The 21,387-nt window shown below is 41.9% G+C and overlaps 1 protein-coding gene across 19 annotated transcripts in view; it reads right to left on the reverse strand.

The window, feature by feature from the left end:
* EIF2AK4 (eukaryotic translation initiation factor 2 alpha kinase 4) overlaps positions 1-21,387 on the reverse strand; it is a 118,116-nt gene that overhangs the window by 86,958 nt on the left and 9,771 nt on the right. For all 19 annotated transcript variants that reach the window (XR_014813080.1, XR_014813089.1, XR_014813088.1 and 16 more), the window contains exons 2-6: positions 16,674-16,786; positions 12,794-12,896; positions 6,921-7,073; positions 4,928-5,008; positions 2,745-2,893 (exon numbers count right to left, since the gene is read on the reverse strand). Coding sequence is in view for 10 of the 19 variants with exons in the window: in XM_021097886.2 (XP_020953545.1) it covers positions 2,745-2,893; positions 4,928-5,008; positions 6,921-7,073; positions 12,794-12,896; positions 16,674-16,786 (599 nt within the window). In the remaining 9 variants the exon portion in view is untranslated. The remainder of the gene's footprint in view (positions 1-2,744; positions 2,894-4,927; positions 5,009-6,920; positions 7,074-12,793; positions 12,897-16,673; positions 16,787-21,387) is intronic.

Raw genomic sequence — 21,387 nt, forward strand, 5'->3', positions numbered from 1 at the left:
CTTGAAATGGATTTACAATGAGATCCTGCTGTGTAGCATTGAGAACTATGTCTAGATACTTACACTGCAACACAACAATGGAAGCAAAAAGTATGTATACATACATGTGTAACTTGGTTCCCATGCTGTACAGTGGAAAACAAATAAATAAATAGGGAATTAGAGAACAAGTGGGTAAGCAGGGGAGTGGCGTGGGGTTCAGGGAAAGTTTCTGAGGGGAGAACACAAGTGAGGAGAGAACTGAATGATAAGGAGGAGCCAGCCATGTGGGGAGAGTGATCAGCAGAGGCCCTGAGGTGGGCAGGAGCTTGGCTCCACCGAGGGTGAGGGAAAGGGAGAGGGAGAAGCAACAAGATGTGAAACCTTTCCTCTGCTGCTGCTCCCCTGCCGTCTACTCTCCACTAGCAGCCAGGAAGAACTTCACCTAGAGTGAATCTGATGATATTTTATTCCTGTTTAGAACCTCAAAAGGCTTCTCATTATACCTGGACTCCTGACCCAGCCAACAGAGGCCTCTGTGACACACCCCGCCCACCCTGGAACCACGGTCTCCACACAAGCTCATTCTAGCCTCACTACACAGTTTGATGAACTCTGGGCAGGACAAGCTCAGACCGCCCTTGGGTCTTCTGCACCAGCTCTTCAGCTGGGCAGCTGGCTCCTCCTCGTCATCCAGAGCCAGTACCCCTTCCAATCTAAAGCCACTGTCCTTTAGTCACTCAGGACTAATCCTTCAACCCTTGCCTTCAAACACCAAATCTAAAGTAGCCACCCAGTCTTCCTTCAATACAGCCTATTTAAATTCTCTGCAGAGCACTAGTCACTATCTGACATGTTCTTGTTTGCTTGTGGACAGTCTCCTGCAACTCAAATATAAGTTCTATGAAACCAGCTTCCTTCTTAATCTTGTTTATTGAATCCCCATAACTGTGAACAGTGTCTGGCCTTTAGTAAGTGCTCATTAAGTATCTGGTTATAGATTGTATTGCTTCTAGTTGGAGTCAATTTGAATACTGCCTGCTGACAATACTAATGACAAGGCCATCTCTGTCAACTCTAACAAATGTAGCTACTAAGTGAAAGAGTAAAATGTAACACTCTGCTTATTTCCTTTGGCTTTCCACCTCATAAAGACTAGTAAATTGCAAGGAAGAAAAAGAACCAAGAGTATGTCATAAAGTACTCTCGTATATCAAGGACTTTTTATTTCTTAACCAAAGAAGCATGAAAACTATGCTTTAAGAAAGATTGATTCTTTTCTAGTCAGTAGCCGACATGGTGCCAGAGTTCCATGCAGGTTTGTGCAACAACCTTGGCAAACAATAGAGGAAAACAATTTCTTCTTCAATGCTCATGAGGTGTCATTCTATCCAAGACATACAAATGTCATTTCACAAGCACTACTTGAAAGTTGTTTTACCTATGCCAAGGAGAAAGAAAATTTCCCATTCTTTCTTGAATAATTTGTTTATGATTTCCAATCTCAGAAGCAAGTCTAATCTTGGGCCAACTCTTTATAGTTAGCCACAAAAAAGAAAATGTTTAAACTAAAAAAAATTGTTTTTTATATGTTCTTACTTGTGGCATTGATTTATTTCCACTGTTTCTAACACAAAAGGAATGTGTCATATTTCCTAGTGAAATACTCTGACAACTTTAAACTACGTTACCTAATGGAAGCCCAGTTGGAAAAATAATCTAAATTGGAGCAAGAAGTTATAATTTTAAAAAGGAATTGTTACCGGAAACCACATTCAAGAAAACATTTAGTTCACTTTAACAGTAGGTGGTCAAATGTTAATATCAATATGATTTCTGAGCTGATTTCTTTTTTAAAGTAGATAATTAGGGAAAGAACTGAATTCCTATAAACAAACTATCACCTAAAAGATTATATAAGCCTTTAGTTTGGTACCCAAAATATTTCTTTTTATAGAAGAAAATGTTGGTTTTGAGTGCTGCTTAGATTCTCACACGAAATAGTTTAAATACATAAAGAAGCTGAATTATAATACCTATACCACTCAATCACCCACGTACTCACAAATGGATTCTGTACTAAAATTCCTTTCTGGTCCATAGGGGGCACAGCAAATAGAAAGAGAAGTCTCAATTCTCTAGTGGAAGAGGATATGGAGGAAGAGACAGTATCTTTCATGTGACCTCTGATGACAGGGAACAAGCCAGGAACCCACTGTCAATGATGGGGAAGCCCACTGTCCTCAGTAGCAACAGGGAGGGGAGCCCTGGCAGCAAAGGCGAGGCTCCTAAAAAGCTTCTGAGGCACCTAAAAAGCAAAGCTGAGGCTTCTCGTAAAGCATTCTCTACACCTGTGCCCATTTTGGAGCACTGCCCACACCTGTGGTGGGACCGTAGGCACTACAGGCCGAAAACTCACACAGTGTGAAATCTGACTGTATGATGATTCCGATGGAAGAGAAGCTTTTAAATCACGACTGAAAATTAGATTATTAAAAGTCAGATCAAATACACTGGAGGCAAGACTGGAAAGTGCTGTAACTATTAGAAAGGGGAATGAATCATAAATGGCTTCATGAAAGACACCTGGAAAGTGTTAAAACCCAGGAAAATTTTATTTTACACTGCTACCTAACATACTAAGATATATAGGCTTTGGAAGTTATTAAAATTATCATGTGACAATTCCACCAAATTTCACTACAAGTTGTTTTGATCCTTCTACATTTTTTCATCCTTCCAGATCGGAAATCTCAAGGACTTACCTAGATCTTCCAGAGGAGTTGGTCCGATGTTTACCATTTCCTACAAAGTCAGGAGAGCCTCCGTGTAGCAGGGCAACTGTTCTGTTTCCTCCTGGGTCTTTTCTAGAGGTTTGATCTTGGTTTGACAAACTAGCTATTTCTAAACGTTCCTTGAAAAAAGAAAAGTAAAACTTACTTTAGACATGAGTCATAAATGAAAGACAATCATGGTACATAATTTTTCCTATGTAGAGAGTGCAAATTTTATTTACGCTGAATGTTTCCAGGTGTAATAAAAGTTGAACTCAACTTTTAAAAATGTAATGTTCAAATATGTACTGGTTCAAGAACTGAAGGCCAGGTAACAGTTTCAAGATAATGTGAATTTTATAAATGAAAATGTTTAGAATCATGGAATACATAAAAAGTTAGAAGAGCATGTGATGAACAGAAGGAGGCATTCAAAGAAAGCACATCAATATCCTGTAATAAACCATAATGGAAAACAAAACAAAATGTTCTAGCACCATTTGTTGAAAAGTCTATCTCTTCTCCAGAATTATATTTGTACCTGTGTCAAAAAAATCAGTTTTATATATATGGAGTGTGGGGGGTGTCTCCGTTTTTTGAATAGTCTCTTCTGACTATTGATAGAAGTAGCATTGTTCCTTTATCTATCTTGACTTCAACTTTACACTATTTTGAACACTGTTAAAAAAACAAAATAGGGAGTTCCTGTTGTGGCTCAGTGGTTAACGACTAAGAACCATGAGGTTGTGGGTTCAATCCTTGGCCTTGATCAGTGGGTTAAGGAGTCATGAGCTGTAGTGTAGGTCGCAGATGCGGCTTGGATCTGGCGTTGCTGTGGCTATGGTGTAGGCTGGTGGCTGCAGCTCTGATTAGACCCCTAGCCTGGGAACTTCTATATACGGCGGGTGTGGGCCTAGAAGAAGACAAAACAAACAACCCCAAAGAAACAAAATAGGAGTTCCTGCTGTGGCTCATTGGTTAGTGAACCTGACTAGTATCCATGAGGACGCAGGTTTGATACCTGGCCTTGATCAGTGGGTTAAGGATCCAGCGTTGCCACAAGCCGTGGCATAGGTCGAAGACTCGGCTTGGATCTGGTGTTGCTGTTGCTGTGGCTCTGGTGTAGGCCGGTAGCTACAGCTCCAATTGGACCCCTAGCCTGGGAACCTCCATATGCCACAGGTGTGACCCTAAAAAGACAAATAAATAAATAAATACATACATAATTAAAAAACAAAACAAAGAGCAGAGTGGCTGATGGGAAGGCAAATCAGACATAAGATAGGAGAGCTGGTGGGAACAGTAGTAAATTTGTGTACAGCTTTGTATGTTCACAAACGGCAGTACATTTACCTGTGGGAATAATTACATGAGACAGAAAGGGAAGCATTATCTGTCCCATTTTAAAGAATGGGGAAAATGAGTGACAGAGAATGTCCCTGTCAAGGTCACGGGGCCAGGCAGTAAAAGAGTCAAAGCTTTCAGCCAGGTGCTGCTTACTTACTGGTACATCGGTGCTTTCCTCCCACTGCTCCCTATTGTTTCCCTTACATTAAATGCCATAATTTTATAAAAGAGAATGAGCAAAATTCTCTGTGGATTTCCCCAAACATGTGTAACTGGATTTTTGATTGAGTTGGACTTAGGAAAAATACAGGAAAAAGGACTTTATGCTTTTCCACTGCTGGTTTTTAAACCTGCTCTGTTGAATCCTTTTCCATCTCAGAAAAAAATCTCAGGCAGATCCATGTGGCTTCCACTCAGTCTTTAGTATGAGTAGACAGTTTTGTTTTCCAAGTACTAAGAATTCCAGTTGATTACCAAAGCTTTAATCTCCTCTTTCCTTTGACATTTTTGATAAACTACTATAGTTACATAAGTCTAAGGCATCTACAGATAATATACAACTCTAAATTTTGCTATCTATTTGAAGAATCTAAAACACACAATGAATGATATTTGGGGGCTTTTTTAGTGCTTCATTTTAAGTTTTATTTCTGATAGTAACAAAGGAGGGGAAAAAGAATAATGAGGGATGAAGGACAGGGGCCCTGATGTCTCAAACATTCAAGTATTTTAAAGACACAATAATTCAAATTTCATCAATGGAAGGAAAAAGGTGTTCTATTTAGCAAAATGTAAACTCCTGGAGTAGAGCAGAACTGATAGAGTACCTGCTTAGCCATTTCTTTCCTTTTTTTCTCTTCTTTTATCTCTTCTTTCCTCCTCTGAATCTCATGAAGGATTTCACGTTGCTGAAATAAATCATAACACCATCAAATGCTGATCTTTGAAGGCCATACCACATATAAATTCTGAAATCATAAAAAAACTTTTGCATTTCAATAACTCAAGCCCTCCTCTCCTAAGAGACCTGACCATCTAGAACTTTAGTACAAACTGTAGTTACATCAGTTTTATCAGAGATTTTTTTTATTACTCAATGAATTTATTACATTTATAGTTGTACAATGATCATCACAATCCAATTTTATAGGATTTCCATCCCACGACCCCAGCGCATCCCCCACCCCCCGAATATCAGAGATCTTATGCAACAGGCGTCCCACTTAAATGGATGTCAAAGCTGTGGGGGGAGGGACACTTATTCCCCACCCCTCGGGTTTCCATGTGGAGGAGCTTTCGCTGCAGGAACACCACCAGCCTCTCACTTCTCCCCACCATGGACTGAGCCCCTTCTCTTTGATGTCTGCCTGTCTGCAGAGGACATGCACTTGTGGCTGCCCTCTGCTATTGGGTATGGGCCCCAACCAGAGACCTCCAGCTGCATTCCCCAATCAGCTTTCTCAGTATTAAAAAGGGCATTTTCTTTGTGTGTGTTGGGGGGCCCTGACCTGTGGCATGCAGAAGTTCCCGGGCCAGGAATCAAACCCGAGCCACAGCAGCAAGAGTCCTTAGCCACTAGGCCACCAGGGAACTCCTAAAAGTGACATTTTGATCTTTACCTATTTGGCTCATCTAGCTATTGCTCATGTGCGTATCTGAGTTTAGGTAGAGAAAAATGGTGTTTTTTATGAGTCCCCTAAAATTTTATGTGGTAAATACCAAAACCAATAACAGACTTACCAAAACTATAACAGAAATAATACAAGATATAAAAACTTACAGCTGATTACAGCAATACAACAAAGTAAGATGGTTAGCTAAATATCTTTATTTTCTAATAAAAATGTGTCTTCTTAAAATCAATCAAGGAACTTTAAACCCTAAATGATAGCTAGTCTACACAATAGGAGATAAGCATTAACAAAATGAATGGGACCCAAAAATACAATGTTAACACAAGCACACAATGAACAAAATGAAGCAGGAATAAGGACCTAAGAAAAGCAAGGAGGAGTTCCTGTCATGGCTCAGCAGTAATTAACCCAACTAGTACCTATGAGGACATGGGTTCTATCCCTGGCCGCCCTCAGTGGGTTAAGGATGCGGGGTTGCCATGAGCTGTGGTGTAGGTCACAGATGTGGCTCAGATCTGGCCTTGCTGTGGCTATGATGAAGGCCAGCTGCAGCTCCTATTCTATTCCTAGCCTAGGAACTTCCATATGCCACACATTCGGCCCTAAAAAGGAAAACAAACAAACAAACCACAGGAGGGTACATCCTTATGCAAGTAGATTAAAGAAAAAAGACAAATGGTTAGTAAACATAAAAAGTTAAATTTCAGGAGTTCCCTGGTGGCTCAGCAGGTTAAGGACCTAGGGTTATCATTGCTGTGGCTCAGGTCACTACTATGGTCAAAACCAAAAAAGTTCAGTCTCTGCTCGTGGCTACTGATTTGGGCATGAGATACTTGTCCCATAGAGGGAAGAAGAGAAGAAACTCTAAAACCAAGTGAAGTCCTCAACAGCTTTACAAGTGCAGAAAGAGCACAAGAAGCTTGGTTAAACTGACGTCTTCTTTTTTAATTTTAAAGACCAAGACCACAGGTTCTAGGCACAGCACTGGTATTTGTCGGGAGAGAACCATTCACAGTATTTAGTTTCTGGTTACCCAGAGGGCTTTCTCTCACATGAATCCATGATTCCTGGATCAAATGCTGAGCAAAACTTAAATAAATCCCAATAAGCACGTAGGCAGGGACAGTAAAAACCTAGAGGCACTCGCAGTCCTCCAGGCTGGTTATCGTGGTGACCAGGGTCTCACCTCCTGCTCCTCTTTCCGCTTGGCCTCCAACTGCCTCCGCTGCTCCTCCTGAGCCTGCCTTTCCAGCATTTCCTCATGAAAAGACTTGGGAGGGGGCTTGTTGTGCTCGCTGAGAAATAACTGCACGTGGTAAGCCAGTTCAAATATCATCACCTAAACGTAAGGGTGGAAATCAACCACAAATGGTCAAGTGATGGGAAGACAGGGCCCAAAGGTGAGACTACAGGAAAACATGCAGGCCTACCGAGCCCCTCTCACCATGGGGACAGTCATTTAATGTGACATGTTCTGAATTACTTATAGGATGCAACCACAGCAGGAAAAAGCTTTTATAGCACTCATCTCAAGATAAATCACCATCTAGATAAATAAAAAGCTTCGCTTTTCTTCTGCAGTCCCAGTTAATTGATTGGCATTTTCTGTAGAATAAATCCAATAAAATCGTTTTCTGTATTAATAAATCTGGTAAAATATTTAAGACTGCATAAAAGTAAAAACTACCTTCCCAACTAGAAAACTTGCCTACACGATGTTAGCTGAGCAGAGAATAATCATAATGCTGAGAGCTTCTGTCTATCTATACAGCATACGGAAAACATCCTACTGGGGTACAGAGGCAAATATTTAAAGGCCTCACATCTCCCTGCTAGTAAAGGGCCAGTAGGAGGCTAATCAATACCTAGGAAGCATTTCATTTCCACCTAGGGAAGCATTCACAGTATCTGAAGGAAAAAAGCCCCCCGCCCACAGACAAGCTATGTGAACACAGGAAGCCACTTTTCCCTTCCCTAGGAATCCTAAATCATACCTAAGTTGGTAAATCAACAGAACAAGGGTTTCTGGGACCCCACACTGACTAATTACCCAAACCCTCAAAACACCAAGAGTGCCAAGCTCTTCCTGCAGATGAAGACCACTTTGAAATTTCTTTTTCCTCAATTACAATGAAGCAGATTAAAATTTCTTGTTTCAGAAAGAATGTAACAGGAGCTCCCTGGTAGCGTAGCAGGTTAACAATCTGGTATTGTCACTGCTGCAGCTCGGGTCACAGCCATGGCTCGGGTTCGATCCCTGGCCTGGAAACTTCTGTATACCTAAAAGAAAAAAAAATTAAAAATTAAAAAAAAAAAAAATAAAGGACTTAACAGGGTGGTAAAAAAGTAACAGAAGTCACTGTACACAAGAATATAAAAGCTAGTTCGCTTGGTGTTCACCATTCTCTTGAAGAGAAACCATAGCTATTGTCGGGCGAAGTTAAAGTAATGTTTTTTGGGGTGCGCTCACGGAATGTGTAAGTAAGTTCCCAGGCCAGAGACTGAATCCATGCCAGAGCAGCAACAATGCTGGATCTGTAACCCGCTGTGCCACCACAAGGAAACTCCAAACGTATTTTTTATTATACCAGAAGCCGGGGCTTTCAATGGATATACTTCTATTTACAGTTGGGAAACAGTAGTCTAGAGTCTAAGAGGCAAATTATTCTATGAAAACCTCTTTGAAGGAAAGCTGGCGAAAGAAGGCAGATTCCGTTACATTAAGGGAAATGATTTCTATACCAGAAAGGAGCCAGCAGCCAAGCAGTGCTTTTCTTTTGCTAACCTATTTACTAGCATTTTCTGGACAAATCTGATAAAAACATCTAAGACTGCATGTAAATAACAGCTACTCTCCAAACTGGCTCTGGTCCTCCTCTCCCTCAGACCTAAAGAGTTCACTGCCTTGTTTCTCTCAGGTCTCTGCTTAAATGTCACCTTATCAGGGGTCTCTCCTGACCTCCGTATTTATAGTAGCCACTCCACCTCACCTTGAAAAACACACCTGTATTAGTCAGGGTCCTACACATACACATACACACACACACATACACACACACACACACACACACACACACACACACACACACACACACACACACAGTCATCCCTTGGTATCCACTGATGCTCAAGTCCCTTATATAAAATGATGCTGTATTTCCATATAATCTACCAGGATTTCCATATATCTTTCCGCACATACTTTAAATAATCTCTAGATTACTTACAATACGTAATAGCACGAAAATACCATTAAGTATTGTAAATACCATGCAAATGCTATGTAAACAGTTGTGGCATGAGGCAAATTGAAATTTTGCTTTTTGGAACTTTCTGGATTTTTTTTTCTGAATATTTTTGATCCATGGTTGCCCGAGTCCCCAGATGCAACATCCACAGATACAGATGTGTGTGCATATGGGGAGGGGTAGGGAGAGGGGGGAGAGAGAGAGAGAGAGAGAGAGAGAGACAGAGAGACAGAGAGAGAGACAGAGAGAGAGGAAGACTGAGACTGATTTTAAAGGACTAGTTTGTGTGATCATAAAGGCTGGTAAGTCTAAAATCTGCAAGGTAAGCCAGCAGGCTGGTGACCCAGCTGATGTTGTAGTTCAAGTTGGAAGGCCATCTCTTGGCAATCCCCTCTTCTTCCAGAGAGGCCATTCTTTTGCTGTTAAAGCCTTAAACTGATTGGGTGAGGCTACTCATTTAAATGTTAATCTCATCTGAAAAATACCTTCACAGAAACATCTAGAAGAATGTCTGGTCAAATATCTGGGTACCCTGGCCTAGCCAACTGACACATAAAATTATCCATCACAATTTCCATTAGAAGAGCTAAAATAAAAAAGTGACAACATCAAATACTGGCAAGAACATGAAGAAACTGGATCACTCACATATTGTTGGTGAGACTGTAAAGTGGTACAGCCAATCTGGAAACTTTTGGCCATTTCTTAAAAAAACTAAACCTGCTACTATCATACACTCATAATTGTACTCTTGGGTATTTATTCCAAATAATGAAAACTTATGTTTATACAAAAACCTGTACATAAATGTTTATAGCAGCTTTAATTTTAACAGCTCCAAACTTGAAACAATCTGGTCATCTTTCATCTGGTGGATGGCTAAACAAACAGTGATGCATTGATAAGATGGAATATTACTTAGTAATTAAAAGTAACAACTACTGGACTTCCCATGGTGGCTCAGCAGAAATGAATCTGATTAGCATCCATGAGGACACAGGTTCGATCCCTCACCTTGCTCAGTGGGTTAAGGATCTGGCGCTGCTGTGAGCTGTGGTGTAGGTCACAACTCAGCTCAGATCCCACATTGCTGTGCCTGTTGTGTAGGCTGGCAGCTGTAGCTCTGATTTGACTCCTAGCCTGGGAACCTCCACATGCAGCATCTAGGCACCTGAAAAAGAAAAAAAAAAAAAAAAAAGAAGAAAGAAAGAAAGAAAGAAAGAAGCCGAACTCGTGGACAGAGAGAACAGAATGGTGTTACCAGGAGCTGGAAAGGGTAGAGGGTGGGAGAAAAGGGGAAATATGTTGGTCAAAGGGGTACAAACTTCCAGTTATAAGATAAATAAGTTCTGCAGATCTAATGTATGGCATAGTGATTATAGTTAATACTGTGCAGCAAAAATTTTTTAAAAATATCACAAATCATGAATCCAAGAAAGCAGAGGTGAATTTTCAATACAAATGCATATTATTTTTCAATTAGTCATTACACTACACTAGAAGGAACTTAAACTGGAAAGAACTTTGGAATAATTCCCAAGGCCTACTCTTCTTTTTTTGGTCTGAGCTATTCTGCAAGCACTTTGGGTGCTTAGCCATCACTGAAGTTCTTAAAAACACAGCTTAGCCATCACTGAAGTTCTTAAAAACACAGCTTAGGTGAGCAAAGTTTTATAGCCATCACTGAAGTTCTTAAAAACACAGCTTAGGTGAGCAAAGTTTTATAGCCCAAAAGCACCTCAGGGGATGCTGTGACTGTGTTACAGAATGTGAGTGAAATACTTTCTTAGAGGTCACTTTTCTAGAGGTCCAAAATAGATCTGGAGGCCTAGGGTTAGTCTGTACTTAATTCCTCTCAGTTTTTATAGGAAGGAATAGTTAAGTGTGAGCTGCCTAGGCAAAAACACTGAGTGATTTTTTTTCATAGTTGATTCACAATGTTCTGTCAATTTCTTTTGTACAGCGAAGTGACCCAGTTATACACATATGTACATTCTTTTTCTCCTATTATCTTCCATGATATTGCATCACAAGTGATTGGGTTTGTTCCCTGTGCTATACAGCAGGATCTCATTGCTTACCACTCCAAATGCAATAGTTTGAATCTACTAATCTCAAACTCCCAGTCCATCTCACTCCCTCCCCATTCCTCTTGGCAACCACAGGTCTGTTCTCTATGTCCATGAGTTTGTTTCCATTCTATTGATAGGTTCATTTGTGCCATATTTTAGATTCCACATATAAGTGATATCATATGGTATTTGTCTCTTTCTGACTTACTTCACTTATTATGAGAATCTCTAATTCCAACCATGTTGCTGTTTAAATGGCATTATTTAGTTCTTTTTATGGCTGAGTAGTATTACATTGTGTATGTGTACCACATCTTCTTAATCTAGTCAACAAACAACCAATTGAAAAATGGGCAAAAGACCTGAATAGACATTTCTCCAAAGACATATGGATGGCCAAGAGGCACATGAAAAAATGTTCAACAACATTAATTATTAGAGAAATGCAAATCAAAACTATAATGAGGTACTACCTCACACAGGTCAGAATGGCTATTATGAATAAGTCTACAAATAGATTTATTAATGCTGGAGGGGGTGTGAAGAAAAGGGAACCCTTCTGTACTGTTGGTGGGAATGTAAATTGGTACAACCGCCATGGAAAACAGGATGAAGGTTCCTCAGAAAACTAAATATAGAACTACCATATGACTGAGAAATCCCCACTCCTGGGCATATATCTGGACAAAACTTTCATTCAAAAAGATACACGCATTCTCGGCATTCCCGTCATGGCACAGTGGTTAATGAATCCGACTAGGAACCATGAGGTTGCAGGTTCGGTCCCTGCCCTTGCTCAGTGGGTTAAGGATCCGGCATTGCTGTGAGCTGTGGTGCAGGTTGCAGACACGGCTCAGATCCCAAGTTGCTGTAGCTCTGGCATAGGCTGGTGGCTACGGCTCTGATTAGATCCCTAGCCTGGGAACCTCCATATACGCAGGAGCGGCCCTAGAAAAAGCAAAAACACCAAAAAAAAAAAAAAAAAAAAAGATATATGCATTCTTACGTTCACTGCAGCACTACTTACAATAGCCAAGACATGGAAACAACACTGAGTGGTCTTACATGAAAGTGAGGAGCCGATTATACTTAAGAGATAATACCCACAGTATACACAGAGATAATGCACACCACAAAACTCTGCCCTGAGAAGTCACCAGCCTAGCCCTCCAGAGAGAATTCTGCCACCCAAGGGGGAGCTCATGTAGACCCTGATGTCAGAGGATTAAAAAAGAATCAGTGCTGAACTAGGTATAAATGCTCAACTATAAAAGGGACATTGAAGGAGGTGAGTGTGTCACTAACTATCAAGAAGGAAAACAATTAGTTCTTCTGATGTGAAAAGGAGAGAGGTGGCAAAGTTTGATCAGAAATCTCCTTGTAAACATTTTCCAACATGAAGGTTCAAGTCAAGATCAGGTCATGATGCCAGCTCCAAAGTTTGCCAAAGGTATGGCCAGGTTTCTATGGAGTGTTTTCAGAAGAATTCTTAAGCATCAATAGTACCATCTATATACACTCTACAATTTGTCATTCATAAGCACTATAAACTAAAGAAATACAAACTGCAATGCTTCCTTTTGTAGATACCAATAAAAAACAAAACATCCTAGTGAAATTTATAGATGTGAGGTACAATGGGAAAGCCTTTAACCCAAAGACAAGGCAAGAAGGCAAGCCCTGGTGAACATGATGAAATTTTTACTGTCCTCTTGTAATTCCAGTTTAACAAAGCATACCTCGCCACAATGTTTCTTGGCCACTTCTTCTAGGCGTGACTTTAACAAGTTAACACTTTCATTTGACAGACCTTTGGCATTCTTTAATTCTATTTCAGGGACTCTGGAAAAGAAAGAAAGAGAGAAAGAAAAAGGAGTTATTTCAGAAAGTATAGATTATCTGCATTAATATTTGCTAAGTTCCAAGCTTGGGGATTTCATAAGGGCCTCATCTGTGAAACCCTCTGTACCTCCAGCAAGGTTTCCTTCATGTCAACAGGGTTTCAACTCTACTTCAGCATCTCCACTAACACTATGCTCAACATGGAGCCACCTGTAGGCTGTGGGACAGAAGTGGGCTGGCCCGTTGTCCACACGGACTGTCAGGGGCTCTGCTCCCACAGATGACCACACTTGATCAAGTGTCTCTCCAACTCCTAGTCTCTGATTTCAGCTTTACTATCTGATTCAAATTTCCAACATCAACTACTATTTACTGCCTACTTTAAAAAAATCACTGCAGCTCTGTGTGTGACTCTAGCCTGGTAACTTAATGAATAGTGTACTCCCTCATATGGTAACACTCGATCCTTGCTCACCCCCCAGTGTCCATTAACTCTGACAGCTCACCTGCAGTAGTCCAAATGCTTTGTACCTTTGTGTGCTCTAGAATAAGGCATGACAAGAATAACTGGGCAAGATGGAGCCACAGCGATCCAGTCAATATTCCCACCACAGGCTGTGTCCCAGTTGCTCATTTTGACTCTCACTCAGTCATGTACACATCTAGTCCTGTGCACTCTGCAAACTCTTTTTTTTTTTTGTCTTTCGTCTTTTTAGGGCCACACCCGCGGCACATGGAGGTTCCCAGGCTAGGAGTCGAACCAGAGTTTTATCTGCTGGCTACACCACAGCCACAGCAATGCCAGATCCAAGCCGTGACCTACACCACAGCTCACGGCAACGCCGTACCCTTAACCCACTGAGCAAGGCCAGGGATCGAACCCGCAACCTCATGGTTCCTAGTTGGATTCGTTTCCACCGCGCCACAACGGGAACTCCCACTCTGCAAACTCTTAAGGATGCCTACCACACTGTCCTCTTCATCCCTACAGAGCACGACTAAGAGTCACCACCTCCTATCTGGGGAAAGTACAACCAGCCCTTGGGGTTCCACTTATTTCCAACCCATAAACATCCAATAACAATTCATGGAGATGAAGTAGGCTTCATTTAATTGTACAGAAGAGAAGATGATTCATCACTTCCCATCAAGCATTTCTGAGTAATTCATGGGATTTTATTTTGATGAAGCCTTACTGTTTACATACTTATGCATTCTCTCAATGCTTCAGTGTGACAGATCGCTACAATCATCATCTGCTTGGATAGATGGAAACCTGAAAGAAGGTACTGGGTCTACATATGGTCCATGTAACCCAGGGTTCTCTCTCTCACAGTGGCATCTATTTTGCAGAAAAGAAAAGTTTTCCTGCACCACATCATCTCCAAAGATTAGGAATATTCTCCTAAGTCAAGACTTACATAATTATTTTAAAAAAATCAAGCAGTCTTTATATAGCAATATTAATAGAATGGTGAAAAATTCACTTGCAACACTAATTAAACTTGCTTTAAATTTTCCAACGTTCTCTTTATGCTCTTGCTACATAATTCATAATTGTATGGACCTGACATTATAACATTTACCTTTTTAACTTTTTAAATAAGTATTTGCAAAATGTAATTGTGTTTAAATGTATATATTTTATTCTGTAAAAAATAAAAATAAAATTTCAGAATAAAAAAAAAGTGGAAAAAAAATAAGTATTTTCATGTTGCTTCTTAAATAATCAGCCCATAATACTTCTTCCAAGTGGATGCATGAAGATTTACCTGAAACTCTAATGCAGTGGTTCTCAACCAGGGGTGATTGTCCCCTCCCCACAGGAGACATCTGTCAATGTCAAGAGAGCAAGGAAACTCTCTGACCCTCCCCAGATTCCTTGTCTAAGCATCTCTTCCATCTGGGGGGTCCTGAACTGTATCTCTTATAATAAATTGGTAACAGTAAGTGAAGTGCCTTCCTGAGCTCTATCAGCTGTTCTAGCAAATTATCAAACCTTGTGTGTTTGGGGAGGGGTGCGGTCATGGGAACCTGCGAATTTATAGCCAGCTGATGAGAAGTCCTGGGACTTGCAACTGGCATCTGAAGTCTTGTGGGACTGAGCGCCTAACCCACCTATCAATAACTATGGATAACTAGTGTCAGAATTGAACTGAATTGTTTGGACACCCGGCTGGTATTGGAAAAGACACCACCTATTTGGTGTGAGGAAAAATAAAACCTAGAGGAGCTCCCTGGTGGCTCATCAGGCTAAGAATCTCGCTTGTCACTGCAGTGGCTCAGGTCACTGCTGTGGTATGGGTTTGACCCCTGGACCCAGAACTTCTGCATGCTGTGGGCGCCCCCCCCCCAAAAAAAAGGTAAAAAAATAAAACCTAGAGAGGCACTGTCTCATTTTTATTTCATAAAATTAATCACCCTTTAATTAATTCATTAACCAACTTTCTATATACCTGCTATATTTACTCTATGTATAGAGTTTGGAGTAAGTGAGTTATGAACTTTGAGGAGCTCATTTTGACCTTTCTGTATTTTCATGTTCTCTATCACCTCTTAAAATAACAAATTCCACAAATTTAGTACACACTGTGTAAGGCAGCACTTCCTTTTATCTGTCACTGATTCTCCATACAACAAGCTCAAACCATAAAACATCACCCAGTCAATCTGCTTTTCTACATGGAATGTCTGGAGAGAGGTTACATAGACTATGCATGGTGCTTCCAAAAAAGAAGACTCAAGGATTTCTTGTTGTGGCTCAGTTCTTGTTGTGGCTCCATGAGGATGCAGGTTCCACCCCTGGCCTTGTTCAGTGGGTTAAGGATCTGGCATTGCCATGAGCTGTGGTGTAGGTCGCAGACACAGCTCAAATCCCAAGTTGCTATTGCTATGGCTGTGGTGTAGGCTGGCAGCTGTAGCTCGGTTCGACTCCTGGCCTAGGAACTTCCATATACTGCACATGTAGCCCTTAAAAAAAAAAAAAATACTCGAGGGAGTTCCCTGGTGATCTAGAGTTTAAGACTTAGCACTTTCATCTCTGTGGCCTGGGTTCAATTCCTGGTCTGGGAACTAAGCTTCCACATCAAACAATGCACACCACAGCCAAAAAAAAAAAGAAAGAAAACAAACAAACAAACCACAAGAGTCTTCATAGCTAATGCTTTTTCTCTACCAGGAGTTTGCAACCAGAGGGGGTATTACCTTCAGGGGGTGTTTGGAAATATGTGAGGCTTTTGGCTGTCTCACGGACTGGAGAACTGTCTTGGCATTCATGTGTAGAGACCAGCGATGGAACAGCTCAGTGAAGACTTGCTAGCAGAGCTCCCCAGAAATGAGCAACTCTCAATCTTCCTTCACGCTAGGAACTAAAGGTCCCATTAGGCCCAGAAGGCTACTCTAAATCCTGATGCCAGTCATACTTTAAAACTAAGTACACAAGCTTTTATAGTCACCACACCTTATTTTTTTCTTCTAAACAGTTCCTCTTCCTAGTTTATGAAGAATCGAATAAACACATCAGGGGAAGCAAACATTAGTCACAGAGCAAATATTAGTAACCACAGAGACTACTAACTATAAGCTGACTTAACAGGAGACAGGTTTCATGAAAATGTCTGTTGCTGATGTAGTTTTGATGAAAGGCAGGTGATAGGAAAAAATTTTTACATGGAACGGGTGAGCAAGAACAAGAAAATATAATCAACTTCACCCTGTTTTTGTGTTTTCAAAACTGAGAGCTGAAATCCCATCAAAGCTATTTATAAATGTACTCACACATCTGGATAGGTGGGTGGGCATTTAACTCTCAAATCCACTTTCACATATACTTCTTCACCAGTCAGGCCCTGAGGGTACAGCACTAAATTGATTTCTGGAGGCTCTTTGACCTAAAAGAGAAAAAAGAACATCTTTTCTTTTCTCTGGAGAGCCAGTCATTAATGATTAAGATAATCATTATTTCAGCTCAAAAATTCTACTTTTCAAATATTACACATAATTTTATGTCATATAGGTGTTTGGTCATATCTTCCTAAAGCATGACTGGTGTCACAGAGAACGCATTTGTGCCAACAAAACCAGTGCCACAAAGAATGCATTTTTATTTTCCAAGTCATCAAAGGAGTGACTTGAAATTTTATGCACCCTCCGTTCATTCAAATGTTACTGGGTAATGACATTCCGGGTGTTGTCCTAGACACTGGGAGCTCATGGGCCAATCTAGACAGACATGAACCCAGCCAGATGACACTAACTAGGAGACAAATGAATACTGTCCAACAGAGATGAGTGTTGTCAAGAAAACAAGGCTGAGGAGTTCCCATCCTGGCTTAGCGGGTTAAGAACCCAAAATAGTGTCCATGAGGATGCAGGTTTGATCCCTGACCACGCTCGAGGGTTAAAGATCTGGCACTGCTGCAAGCCACAGCATAGGTGGCAGATGCACCTTGGATCTGGTGTTGCTAGGGCTGTGGTGTAGGCTGGCAGCTGCAGCTCCAATTTGACCCCTAGCCTGGGAACTTCTATAGGCCACAGGCTTGGCTCTAAAAAGAAAAAAACGGGAGTTCCCGTCGTGGCGCAGTGGTTAGCGAATCCGACTAGGAACCATGAGGTTGCGGGTTCGGTCCCTGCCCTTGCTCAGTGGGTTAACGGTCCGGCGTTGCCGTGAGCTGTGGTGTAGGTTGCAGACGCGGCTCGGATCCTGCGTTGCTGTGGCTCTGGCGCAGGCCAGTGGCTACAGCTCCGATTCGACCCCTAGCCTGGGAACCTCCATATGCCGCGGGAGCGGCCCAAAGAAATAGCAAAAAAAAAAAAAAAAAAAAAAAAAAAAAGGAAAACAAAGCTAAGCCTGGAACACAGTAGTAGAAGAGGAGAAGGTATTCAAACAGGTGGGTTGGGGAAGGCCCCTTGAGCACAGGAATCTTCAACTGAGACTCAAATAGCAAAATAATAAGTGAAAACCTTGACATGGAGAAATCTGAGAATTCTAAAATTGTGTATGCTTTCAACCAACTAATTCCACCAAAGACTTAAATATTCTATTGTCTTTTATTTATATATGCCTCTTCCAAATAGGATTTGAGGCAGTTTATTTGACCTGTATGTCATGAGAAATGGGAGGCTGAGGGCACAGGTATGTGTCTGGTCTAGGCACATTACCAGCTCTGTGAGGTAGGTGTCATCTCCATTTTACAGACCAGGCAGCTCAGGCTGAGAGTTTCAGTTTCTTGCCCACAAACGCAGTGACAAGGTGGGACTTCAAATTCAACTTCAACTCCCGAACCTGTGTCTAGTCCATCAGCCACTCCCCTGTGAATGCCAATGCTGAGTTGCTGTGACTGAGCCTTGACTTTGTCTTGGAATCTCGTGGCAGCCAGGGCAAGAAGAGAAATGCAGCATTATTAGAAAAGAGAAAACAGGAGTTCCTGTCGTGGCGCAGTGGTTAACGAATCCGACTAGGAACCATGAGGTTGCAGGTTCGGTCCCTGCCCTTGCTCAGTGGGTTAAGGATCCGGCGTTGCCATGAGCTGTGGTGTAGGTTGCAGATGCGGCTCGGATCTTGCATTGCTGTGGCTCTGGCGTAGGCCGGTGGCTGCAGCTCCGATTAGACCCCTAGCCTGGGAACCTCCATATGCCGCCGGAGCGGCCCAAGAAATAGCAAAAAGACACACACACACACAAAAAGAGAAAACATAAAAACTCTTTTGGGAGCAATAAAGTACTCAGCAACACTCAATTCTAATCAAAATTTATAATGCAAACCTTACACATGATAGCCTGAGTTATACAATCAACTACGTATATAGGATAGGTAAGCTCAGTTTTTCTACGGATTTATAATAATCTTTGACCAAAGCTGTGTCAAGGCTCCAGGAAAGCACAATTCTGTGAATGCGGTCCTGGGGAGGATAAACATCCTGTGACCTCGAGGCCTTCATCCATTCAGCCACCCATCATGCCTCATCACCCACATTTACGGAGCACTTGCTGACTCTGTCAGGTGCTATTAGCATACACAGCTGAGAAAAGAGGTGGTTTCAGGTATCATGGAACTTCTGGCCTAGTGGGAGAAAACATACATAACATGTATGTACAAGTTTAGAAAATGCTATTGAAGAGATGATGTAATACCCCTGAATGGTGATAGAATAGGCCAAGCCAAAATATGCAACTTGGGCGTAAGGACTGTATTGGGTTAAAGTTTCCTGAAAACAGCAATTGCAAGAAGGGCATCCTAACCTCCCTCTTCTTCCTGAAAACAGGAGATAAAACTCCATGTCAAAGATGCCCTCCTAGGAGTTCTCTGGTGCCTCAATGGGTTGAGGACCTCAAGTTGTCACTGCTGTGGCTGAGACACTTCTGCATGTTGTGGGAGAGGCCAAAAAAAATGCCCTCCTGTATCAGAAGAAATATTCTTATTACTGGAACTTATTACTTGGGAGTTGAGCCCAAGATAAGTCAGTAAAAAAAGACCTTATTAAAGTAACTCTTATCTTCCATGGCTCCCCATATATATGTATTTTTTTCTTTTTCTTTTGCTTTTTTAGGTCCGCACTTGCAGCACATGGAGGTTCCCAGGCTAGGGGTCCAATCGGAGCTACAGATGCCAGCCTACATCACAGCCACAGCAATGCCAGATCCGAGCTGAGTCTGTGACCTAGACCACAGCTCACGGCAATGCCGGATCCCAGTTAACCGAGATCCCAGTTAACCCAGTGAGGGAGGCCAGGGATCGAACCCACAATCTCAGGGTTCCTAGTCGGATTCGTTTCCACTGCACCACGATGGGAACTTCTTTTTCTTTTTCACAGCTACACCTGCAGTATATGGAAGTTCCTGGGCTAGGGGGTCGAATTGGAGCTGCAGCTGCCAGCCTACACCACAGCCACAGCAATGCCAATCTGAGTTGCATCTGCTATCTACACCGGAGCTCATGACAATGCCAAATGCTTAACCAACTGAGCTGAGGCCAGGTATCAAACCCACATCTTCACATATACTATGTCAGGTTCTTAACCCATTGAACTACAATGGGAACTCCTCTTCCTATCTATCTATATATCTATATCTATAAATATATATATATTTTTAGGGCCACACCTGGGGCATATGAAGGTTCCCAGGCTAGGGGTCGAATCAGAGCTACAGCTACTGGCTTAAACCATAACCACAGCAACACAGGATCCGAGCCAAGTCTGTGACCTACACCACAGCTCATGGCAATGCCGGATCACCAACCCACTGAGGGAGGCCAGAGATTGAACCCTCATCACCATAGATACTAGTAGGATTCGTTTCCACTGCGCCACAGTGGGAACTTCTCCCTGTATATTTTAATTACTTTCCTACAATTGCCTCTCTTGTTCAACCTACTATATAAGCACTTAGGTCTTGCCATTTCTTTGGATCTTCATTTTGCTATGGGGCTTCCTATGTACCTGTGAAAGTCTATATGCTTTTCTCCTACATCAATTACACATCTATATGCTTTTCTTACATCAATTTAATTGTCAGACCCAGCCAGGGATCTTAGGAGGAAAGAGCTAAAGTTCTGCATCCCCTACACTCAGAGAATGAGCTGAAGGGGTGTGTGAGGAAACATCCTTAGACCTCCTCAGGGAAGACCTATCTGAGGATCACACACTTAAGCAGAGACAAGCTGGTGATTGAGTATTCCAGACTGGGAAAGAGCATGTAAAGAGATTCAAAGGAGGCCCATGTGTCAAGCACACAGGAGGGAAGAGGGAAACCAGGTGAAGCAGGTGTGGTACGGGACAGCTGGATCACAAAGGGCCTTTCGGCCAGATTATATAATTTTCAGGGATTTAAAGTGGAAACGATATACTCTAGCACACATTTTAAAAGATGGCTTTGGTCACTGAGTTAAGAATGAAAGGGGAAGAGTAAGGGCAGAAGTCAAAAGCTACTCTAACAATTCAGCCTCTGTCAGGGGCAAAGGAGAGAGAGGAGAGTGGATGTGAAAGAAAGCTAACAAAGAGACTGGGCCCTGAGGGAGGAAAACAGAAGGCTAGTATCTTGCCAGATGCTCCCTGAGGTTGAGTAGAGTGAGGACAGAGAGCATTCACTGCTTGAGTAACATGGGGATTCAGGTGATCATGCCCAGAGCGGGTTCTGTGGGTACCAAATGCAGACCCGAGGAGTGAATGCTGGATGAGGAAGAGGCAACAGCAAGTCTATGAGAGCTCCTTCAAGGAGGTTTGGGTTGTATATAGAGTGGGACAGAGAGTGGGATCATAGACTGGGGTGTGTGTGTGCGTGCGTGCATGCGTGGGTGTGTGTGTGTGTGTGTGTGTGTGTGTGTGTGTGTGTGTGTGTGTGTGTGTGTGTGTGAAATCAAAGGGAGAAATTTCTTTTGTTCTGTTTTAAACTTGGAAGTTACTAGAGCATGTGAGGGTGTTGACGAGGATGTTATGGAAGAGTGGTAAAGAGACCAAATTAGGATCTGAAGGAGCAAAGCCCTTCAGAGGGC

The sequence above is a fragment of the Sus scrofa genome, chromosome 1 (genome assembly GCF_054392235.1).
Source record: "Sus scrofa isolate SSC_HxYL_T2T_F1_AM1 chromosome 1, Sscrofa_HxYL_maternal_Yorkshire_Landrace_v2.0, whole genome shotgun sequence".
In the NCBI taxonomy this organism is placed as follows: domain Eukaryota; kingdom Metazoa; phylum Chordata; class Mammalia; order Artiodactyla; family Suidae; genus Sus; species Sus scrofa.